The following is an 11,096-nucleotide window of genomic DNA, read 5'->3' on the forward strand; positions in this document are numbered from 1 at the left end:
TAGTATTTTTCACATATTAGTGTGTTTTTAATAGCCGTAATTAAAATAATATTAGCTCTAAACAGTTAGTATTTTATATCTGAAGTGTTATGAATTTCTGTCAATACATTGCGTTTGCATTAACCTATAAGATATCATAAATGCTAGTATATAGAACTTTGTAATTAGCATTTGTCATGTCATATTACACCGGACATGCGACGTAAAGCTTCTAATTGCATAATGTTTGTCCACATCCACATCATCATATATATGATTATGTATGCAATATTAAAGACAGTCCTAAGGCTGCATTATGCAACGCATCTTAACTTGATTATTATAATAATGAATGTTTTGAATGATATATTAGGCAACTGAGTTGCATGCGTACTTTTGTATCTGCTCAGGATGCAATCGGTGTACTTGGAGAAGATTAGGATCGGTCAACAGTAATGAATCGACAATACGCCTCTCGAAACGTTTTCAATGAAGTTTACAAAACAGAGAATAGTCACAAAAGTCACAAAACAGCCGTGAATGGGAGTTTTTTCATTGTTGTCGAGGTGTGTTTGCGTTTTGTGGCTTTTGTGTTTAGGTTTAAAGGCCTATGAATAGAAAAATCGTAAAAACAATAGGTTCATTTTAGAAATCGCCGACACTAATCGTCGCCGCTGCTGGATTTGTTTTTATGAAATAATATATGCGTATGGCTTTTGTTAGAGCTATTCGGCGATGTAAATATACATAGTTATCATTATACTAGGAATAATGTACCTCTTAGTGCAGCAAACCCAGTTTAGGATTGGAAATTATTCTGACATAAAGAAGAATTAGTGTTTGTTTTTATTTGCTAATTTAAATCAATGTGCTTCTAATTGAGTGGTGTACACTCGGATGTGATGAGCAATTTGTAAGAGATATTAATTTTTGACCTCATGATGGTCTTTATGAAAAACAGCGTATTATTACTATTATTGCGATTAATTTTGTTTTTTTCTGTTTTAAAAATTTGCTACAGTGATTAAAAATAGTATACTATTTTCTATTTGTACAGTTAATAATTTTGGATACTATAGTGAAAAGATGAGTAGTAGAGTGCTACAATGTCTGGATGCAAGTTTTCTAGTGCGAATTCACTAAACAACTATATTTCGTTACTATAGTCTAATGGAGCTATTTATTTTTTTATAATATTCATTTATTAAATTGTAGATTAAAGTGTAAGATAAAGTTAATTTCCCCGATTTTGTTGAAAGTTTTCATTTTGTTCATATCTATGTATATTGATAATCATCAATGTTGTTAAATAACCCGCCTTAAAAATGAGTAAATTTGGTTCTTAAAAGTTTCGCACGTCTTGAATAATGTTTTTTGTCTGGCTAACAGGTATTAAAGTCTGTAATTCAGAAATAATCGTAGGATTTTACTCAGTTTCACTAATTAAAATATGCATATTTTGAATAACTTTGGTAAAGTCAAGTATAATAGTATTGATAATAACTGCATTGAATAAGTTTGTAAAATGCCGAAAGAACCAAATGATTGTACAAGTTTAAATTGTGTAAAAGTAGTTGTGTAAAGTCTTTTCACATCTTTCACCATCTATATTGGTCATCATAAGGGTTAAATTATTATAAATAAGCTTTTCAGCACAAATTGTTTTAATAAAATCGATTACTTCTTTATGTCTATTAACTACCAAAAGTTTGAAACTGAAATTATTATTACGTGCAGATATTTTTTCTATTATTGTTAGTAATTTTTACACCTGCCCTGAAATTCTTGACAAGAGCCTGAAATAATATTTATTATTATTGATTACGGCTTGCTTATGAATAAATAAAATGAATAAATAATGGACAACAAGTAAAACTGTAGGTTCAAAAAAAAAATACTTTAAAAATACCAACTCTTCTGACCATTGATCAAGGTAATGTAGTAACTTGCCCTGGCACTGTAGTGTAGTGTACTTTTCTGGCAAGTGGCTTTGGATAATCCTCGAGGCGGCTTTTGTATTTGTCTTGAATGCGTTATTGGTCTGTGGGGTATTAGAGATGTCTATTAGTAATTTATTTTTGCATCTTTGAATTTTTATTATCTACTGAATTTTTGAAAATGTAGGAATAATTCACAGTTTACCGTTAGATTCTCAAGATGCAACCATTTAAAGTACCTACTTACATAACTATAAATAGTAATTATTATCAAATAACACACTGTCGGTTTCTAATTCCATCCTGTGTCCCGATTTCTTAGTCGCAGTACTACCGAGCGATCAGCGGGAAGCTCAGGACCCCCCTCGATCTTTTTAAATGAGCCAGCGACGCGTTGACCGCTCAGCGCAATCATTTTCAGTGTTCGCGCCGTCAAATTCGCCCGATCGCCATATATCTGCGCTATTTGCAATGTTCGCTTTCGATATGTGCAGCATTTTTGCACGGGCCAGGGCATCCTGTAGTAGAATCATAACTAACGCATTTGCGGATAATTTGATTTATGCGATCGTAAGGGTTCGATACCTGGTTCAAGCTGCCTGATATCAAGCGGTTTTCACTTGGAAATATAGATAGCAATATGTTACCGAATGAAAATAGTCCTCATCCGGCATTGCTGCGACAACAAAATTGCATAGAGAGATGGGATTGATTGATTGAGAGATGGGATAACTGTTTGGGTTGCCATCTATAATAAAATTACGTAGCTAGTAAGTAATTCATCACAACAGCTTATAGAGCACTTATGTTCTGATCGCAGTTCAAATAAAAAAAAACAGTTGTTACGTTAGGGTAGAGCGGGGTTAGTTGAGCATAGGGGCAAGTTGAGCAATCGAAATATCTCGAAAACTATTCACCGTCCGTTTAGGCATTATACGGCGGAAAGATAGAGGTATGGGAGAAATAAACATCCCGCGATTGCTAGTGGCCGCTTGACAATTGAGTGGGGTCACGGGCGTTTTGTTTATTTTGAGACCAAAAAGTAGAAAAGTAATTCATCACGAGTTTTCGTCTGGTTTAGTCAAATGTTATTTATCTTTAATCAGGTATTTTCAATCAGGTAAATTCTTCCATATAATTATAGTACTTTTAATATGCACAGAGACTCTGGGTATAATTCTCACGATTTTTTTATAAACTCACTTTTATTTTGAAATTCTGAGTTGGGGTTAGTTGAGCATAGTTGCTAAACTTGTTCTGTCTCTAAGACAATTACCATTAACTTCCAGAAATTTATTATTATTTTTAAGATTTAAGCTAACTCTATGAGTAATAATATAAAGAAATAATGATTTTAAACAAAAATACTGAATATAATAGTAAAATAATTCCTAAGATACGATATTGTTTTGTTAATTCTACTTTTCGTTAATTATTCAAAGCAAATTACTATAAGTTTTGTTTTCTCTGTCAATAAAGACTGTAAATATAGAACTGGTTATTAAAAACTTATTTTATTTCATCACTAATCGACATTGAATCTATAATTTAATTATACTTTCTTAGTGCTCAACTTGCCCCACCTATGGGGTACATTGAGCATACTTGACTTTTTGCATTTAAACAGCTGTTGCTTTTAAATTTTACTTATTGTTAAAAAATAGTATTAACACTTTTGTTAAGCGTTAAACAACAAATGCATTAAGCCGTATAGCAATTTATTGAGACTTTTCATTAAGGAGCTACATCCGTTCAAGTAAAAATTTGCTCAACTAGCCCCGCCCTACCTTATGTCATAACTATTAGATTGGCAACTAAGTAAGTGCGGTTTTTAACTTAGATTTAATTTAATTTATTTAGTTAAAATGAAAATACCTTTTAATAATAGATTGCAGGCAATTGAGATGTCCATCAGTGAAAAAGAGATTTTTGATCGATTGCGTGGCTTTCTTTTGGCCTATTTCTGCAAAAATACGTAGACATCTTGAGATCACAAAAAGGTATAAGCTGTTTATGGTGACGAAGCTTTAAAAAAACGGTCGTGTCAACATTGGTTTGCCAAATTTCGTTCTGGCGGTTTTTTACTCAAAGATGTCTACTTTTACTTTTACCATCCAACCGAACGATCAATTCTGATGTCCACATTGAACAAATAACGAAATTTAACAACGCAATCAAAGAAAAGCGGCCTAAATTTACCTAAATCTAAACGGTGATTTATTCCATCATTGACGTCACATATCTTTGGACACTCGGCAAAAATCATTGGAGCGTTGTTAGGATGTTTTACCATATCCACTATATCCTGACTTTGCACCTTCTGGTTACTTTTTGTTTCAATCTTGAAAAAACTCCTTGAATGCTAAATTATCATGGCTGTTTAGGTGATAAAAAATTTTTGATGATAAAAACCAGAAGTTTTATGAAAGCGGGATGATGGTGCTGCTTGAAACATGACAAAAAGCGATTGACCAAAATGAACAATACATTACAGAATAAACATTTTATATGAAAAAATCCGCACTTACATAGTCGCCAACCTAATATACCAATGTGACATAAGGTATAAAATAATATAATTTTTCTAAAAGGGAGCAAGTAGTATCGGCATCAACAGTCGGTCTTTCGGTGTTAACTAGTTGTTGCGGGTGAACTTCAATCTTAAGAAGTATATTTTTTATTATTGCCAATTTCTCCTGCTTTTAATATTGAATTCCTTCCTCAGTCTATTCAACTATTCATAAGTCTTATATCATTATCTTCCATTCTAGGTGAATTGACAGTACAATTTCAATAGCCGCAATCGCAAATCTAAACATCCGTTCTGCAGCGATGTCTTACGTCCGATCCCGTAGTCCGCGCGCGTTAATCAAAGTGCGCGCCCGTTAAGCATCGGACCGTGTAAATTTGAAGTTTATTCCCTATTTCCATTATATTTAAATATCAGCGGTGTTTGTATTTAATTCATTCCGAGGTTTCGTTTAAAAGATTTATTGCTAGCTGTACTGAACTTGCTCGCTAACTTCCCGTTGTGCCAGGCGATCGAATGCTTTCATGCTGGATTAGGGACTAAATGTTTTATAAATATTGTGAATTGAACTTTCAAAGCTGTCGTGTGGAACGTCTAACTATTCACATGATAAAGTAAATCATAAATTTTATAATTTATGTATACAATTATAGACAATGTATACAATTTATGCATGGGCAATTATTATAAATATAATAGTCAAATAAAAATTGGTTAAATTTTTTCAATTTTCCGTTTCGGTTATATTCAAAACTTAATTAAGTCTAGAGGATTAAATAAATGGAAAAAATCAATTAAAATTATTTTTTTAAAACGGATGTTTTAATATATAATAAAACAAAATTCTCAGAGAATTATTTGGTATCATATTAATTTATCATAAAACAATTTTATACCCTCGATTAATATAAAAACTATTTATCCATAGTTTTGATATTCAAACAAATTACAATCATACACAAATGATTTATATTCATACAAATATTGCTTCCCTTGCTATAAAGATCCCAAAATTGAAGTACTACTTCAAAATTTAAATTCCAAATGCGTTTTATTGCTCGCTCCTCCATAAATTGAGTTATTCCAAAAATTCTAACTATGAATTCATAATAATGTCATTAGAATTTCATAAATAATATACATTCAGAAATATCGTGTCTTAAGTACATTATCGTTTGACCGGTGGTCGCTCATGCGAAGAAAAAGATATGGTCCCCCAAGTTTTACTAAAACCCATTTTCACTAATTATATTCATAGTTCATTGTTACATGCACTTGTATATTTTTTTCTAACTTTGGACAATTGATGAGACTTTGTGGTTTCTCTAAAAAACACAATGAGTGTAAATAAATTTTTATATGTGTTCATTCACAGAAGGAAACATTTATTAACTGAATTTGTTGCATTCAAATTGCTTAGAAATCTAGTGATGTGATTACATTTTTCGAAGAATAGATGAAGAGATTTATGCTTGAATTGATTTAGATAAGAGATCCTGAATTAAAATATTATGCACGTTAACAAACACTTGGAATAATGAATAAATTATCAGTGCATTTATTATTTTTAATCAGTACTTCACACTTACTCCTTTCGCTTGTAGTAAACTTGCAAACATAACGTGTAATTGAAACTTAAAATTGAAAATTTCATATTAATTAGTTATTAAGTAATAAATATGATTATGAACCTAAAAAAATGAGTTTCTCAAGATCCACTATTTCTATTTTATATTTATTTATCTAATGATATCTATGTGATTACTTTGATGAGTATATAGTCGGTGATATCAAAACATCTATAACAAATGATGATTATGACATATTGTTCTCAAAATTACATTTTATCATTCATTCCTTAAGAACATCTTTATTGTTGCCTGTATATAGACTTCGAATATGTTATTTTGATATACACAATACACTATATGTTGTATTTCATAGGTAGCATGCTGTGATAAAGAACAATGACCAAGTCTCAATACAAAATGCATATTTCTTATTGAGAACGTAAATATTTTGAATCATATATCAGCAGACAACAACTTTTACGAGAATGAAATATGCGAATAATTATAAATTAAATGAACGAAGTTCAGTTTATATAGAAATTATTGGGGTTTCCTCCCCCTAATTTGTGTGTTGAAAACTCAGTTGTGTGGTCATTTGATCATCACCATGTTGGTGACTTCTATTATTTTTCTAAGAGACAAGAGACAAATATAATATGCGTAAAAAAGTTTATGACATCATAAATATTTGGTTGTTAGTTCATAGAATACATAATAAAATCCAATAATTTTTATCAATATGCGAATGGCGTGCTGGTACTAACTCGGTGCGTGACCACTGTCTAGTTCAACTTCGGCTTGGAGAAGATAGAAAAAGTATTGATCAGGGATGATAAATTGGCGGTTTAAGTATTCACTTTGGGCTGAAAATAATAATGGGTATAAGAAATTGTATTTATTGTACTTATTGCAGATTGTTTTGTGCGTAACGATATTTCATTCAGTGGCAGTGCCTTCTGGAACCTTACCGAAACATTACTGTTGTAACTGGTTTTCTAATTACCAAATTTTTTTTATAGTTTTTTCCTAAATTTTTAAGTTTATTTCGTTGTCTTCATTTTAATAATATTTTTTGGCCATCACTGATTTGCAACGAAGTAAAGAATGGCCGAGAAGAAGGAACATAGTTTCTTTTTTGCCATTTCGCTTCAGCATCGGCGTTCATATTTTAGTAAAAAAATTCTCAAACGCTATGCGTGCAATTTAGGGCCGGATTTGAAATACATTATATTTTAATTATTGGATTATTGGAAATATTGTTACACATTAACAAAGATTGATAAATTTGAAGCAAATTAACATATATAAAATTTAAAATTTGTAGATAATAATAATACAAACCGCAATTTTATGATAGTACAATTTTATATAACATGACGGACCTGCACAGCTATGATAATATCATACAAGACAGTTTACTTGTACATTCGAGACAAAAAATAATTTAAAATTTTTTAGGATCCTGTGAAAAAACGCCTTTAGTACTTACCCTTATTGCAATGAGTCCCTAGCCCCCAAGTGAAGGCACCAAAAGGCCTTTCTTTTATCTATGCTCATGGCAATTATAACATATTATTTATAGTTTAAATAATCTCTGTTATAAGCTTCTAGCATTTAAATTTTTTTAGTGTTTTTTAAGTTCAGCTATTTTTAAGGCAATTTCATAATAATGACTTTTGGCAAATAAAATGAGTCCCAATGCAAAGTTCATTGCACTGTTTTGATATTGTCAATTCCATATTGCTGATCAGTTTTCACTAAAGGCGCTCTTAAAGGATTTGTTTTAGCAAAGTGGTATTAGTGTTTTTATTGCATTCTCATCTTTGGTGTTTTTTTCTGCAGTAAATTAGTCCGAAATCTAAATCCGCCCCTTTGTATCAATATATCGCCATATATACACGTATCTCTATATTCTTTATACTCTTATAGATGTATTGCTATCATTTAATGTTCTGTAATTATGGCATGGCGTTAAATTTATTCGTACCATTAATATCGTTCAGAGATGATGAGTTGTGTGTATTGGTAATATTTGTGCGTTCATATATTTTGTTCGTACTTTATGCAATTTAATTTGTTTCGGATTATTCTTGATCGAAGTATATGTACCGGTTACTTCTTATAAATCCAGTGTTTGCGTGCGATGCGGTTCTTCAGAGCTACAGGTACAGGGCAGAAACTTAAAAAAAATATTTTTGAAAATCCCAGTTTTAACCATATTTATCTCGTGGATATATTATTATACTTAACATAATTTTCCTAGCTATCTCACACAATAAGAATGTATTTTTAACATAGTTATTTTCTCAAGCCGAACAACTTTTAAAGAAACCAACATGCAAACAATATAAGTATTGATGTGAAACAGTATGCCGGCAGGTGATCATTTTAATATTTTCATGTCAAGGATTATTGTTAATATAAAACCATAAGCCAAGACAAATTTCTCTATATAAAAAAAATAAATCACTGATATGAATGAGTTCGGTTACGCTACGTAACCAAAGCGAACAGGGACGAATTGGGGAGGAGAATTTGCATAGTACGAATGCAATATGACATATATCATATTGATTCATAAACTAAAATGAGCAATAGCATAGCATACAACAAATTCTGCTGTATTTTCACAAAACGATCAATCTATTAATGAGTACTTCATATTTTGATTAGTAATTTTTCTTAGATAGTCAAATGATACACTCCTATTTTCAATATTTGCATTTTTATTCTGAAATAAATTTGAAAAATTAAATTTTGTAATTTCTCATAATCAAGGGCTTATATTTTTATGATTAACTACTATAACTAATAACAACTATAATTTCTATGTATAGTACCTACAAATTGTACCTACTTTTTACAAAATGGTTAATTATTGTCTAATCCTTAGCAATGACCAGAAGACTTGTATTTTTTCAATCGTACAATTTTAATTATTGTTCATTTTAGGACAGGCGTAAAAATAATTTTATTATGAAACAAATAACTGTAAAATATATAAAATATAAAAATTGCCTTCAAAAATTAAAAAAAAATTAAATTCACTCTAATCTTTGGAGACCTGTGCTGTGAATCACTCATTGGAGTGACAACTATTCATTTACAAAAATTTAGTGCAATAATTTTATGTGTGGGTGATTACAATTGTACTAAATAGCTCATAGAATGTTTATTCCGATTGCAAAAAAAATCGTTCTAATTAAACAATTTTAACTATACTAATTAGACTTCTAAATTAAGTTAAAGCAGTAAAGATACTCATATCAGACCAAAGATTTTTTGTGAAAATATTTGAAAAAAAAATTAGAAAAATAATGCATATATATTACATACTTATTTTTGGCTCCTACAAACGAATGAGTTTTCCAAAACGTGGCAGCTTCTAAAAAATTCACATCACACGAGTTCAGGAACCAGAACTTGATATCAAAGTCAAAGAAGTCACTTGGAGTTCCAAGGATCGACTCGAGTTTCTCTCTATTGGATTTAGGAAAGCCTACCGGATTTTAAAATATTTGTTATCCGAAAGTCCTGTTCTGTACAATACTCGCGTTCATTGTAGGATGTAATTGGTTCCATACTGGTGCTTTGCACACAGTCGGGCCGGCAAGTTCGCGAACCCTTCAGACCGTGAACGACGTTCCATACGTACGCTACCGGACTCGGATGCGATGCCCTGCAAGGTTCTTGGTTTCTCATTCCGAACGAATAAAAAATAATAAATATAACACACAGTTGAAAAACGAGAGACAGAAGAAGGAGTATACCACGGGAAATAACTAAATATTGCTTTTTAATAAAGTCGATGCTACAACTATCAATACACATTAAGTAACATTGTTTGTAATTTTTTTTCAAGACTTATTCTGCGATCTACAATATACTATAAAATAATAAAACTGAAGAAATGATTTAAAATGAGTGGTGATTTGGTCTTTAATGGTCCGGTGGGCAGGCTAGCGGCTGAAAATGAATTTCACTTCTTATGAATTTAGAACATCTATAAATTTAAGAAAATTTTCCAGCTACATTGCTATTGCATAGGATTACAACCTATATCGAGTTTATCACTGTTTTTAGATTCTAAATGTATCGGAAGGGAACTATCAATCATTTTTTTATCTGCTATCAAATCTGAATCGATCTTCTATCAATATTCTATATTCTGCTAATGTTGTAAATTAATTATGGTTTACTTACTCAATTTTGGACAACTTGCTCTAAACAAACAGTTAAAAGTTGGATTTTAGATATACATATTTTACAGTTACGTCGTTGACATTATTTTAGCGTCAAGTCATAAACGTCGAAGCTTATGAAATACAGCAAAAATACTGTCTTATGTCGGTGTTAAGGACTCAAAGTCAAAATAACTATGTCTATATCACAGGTTTTATTTCAAAATATGACATCCACTGAAGAAGTAGGCGTTTTATTGTTTATCTACATTGATTAATGGTGAAATAAATCTAAGGAATCAAATTTGAGGGAAATATAGACTCTTGGAGTTGAGAACGCAATGTTTTATCCTCTGTTGCTTAAAATGGTGTAAATTGACGTCTTCCTGGTGAACAGGTGTTTGGCATCAGTATCATCAGCATACGATGAATCTAAATTTAAAATATCAATACCTTTCTCATTAATTACTTTAATCAGCAATAAACTTACAGATATAATTCTGTGCTAGTATTCTAGTTATTTCTCTCGATTTATTTTCCAGGATAATTTAATTTGTTAATTAAATAAAATAAGGAATTTTAACGATTTTAAGTTAATCATTTTAATTTTGTTTCCAGCAAACGATGGGTGTATGCCAAATCCCTGCCAAAACAATGGTACCTGTCTACTAGGTGGACCCAATGGAGCAGCATTTACATGTCTTTGTTCTGCCGGTACACGTGGACGACTCTGCTCGGAAATGTCAAATTCTGGTGTTATAGGTTAGTAATAATAATATTAAATATTCGTAATATGTTATCGACATTTTTTATGATTTTTCTACGATTTCTGACCTATTACCTCTTCTTTCTTTTACCAGGAGGTTCAGAAGATGATTGTGAAGGTGTAACAGGAAGA

At 31.0% G+C, this 11,096-nt stretch overlaps 1 protein-coding gene across 1 annotated transcript in view; it reads left to right on the plus strand.

Annotated features, from left to right (window-relative positions):
- The window catches only part of LOC113373663 (protein jagged-1b), a 363,880-nt gene that overhangs the window by 308,167 nt on the left and 44,617 nt on the right, over window positions 1-11,096 (plus strand). Inside the window, exons 13-14 of the mRNA XM_026613946.1 lie at window positions 10,817-10,960; window positions 11,059-11,082. Of these exons, the coding sequence (XP_026469731.1) occupies window positions 10,817-10,960; window positions 11,059-11,082 (168 nt within the window). The remainder of the gene's footprint in view (window positions 1-10,816; window positions 10,961-11,058; window positions 11,083-11,096) is intronic.

Source organism: Ctenocephalides felis, unplaced genomic scaffold (assembly GCF_003426905.1).
Source record: "Ctenocephalides felis isolate EL2017-DRISC unplaced genomic scaffold, ASM342690v1 CF-g0.4_SCAFFOLD_01604, whole genome shotgun sequence".
Taxonomy (NCBI): domain Eukaryota; kingdom Metazoa; phylum Arthropoda; class Insecta; order Siphonaptera; family Pulicidae; genus Ctenocephalides; species Ctenocephalides felis.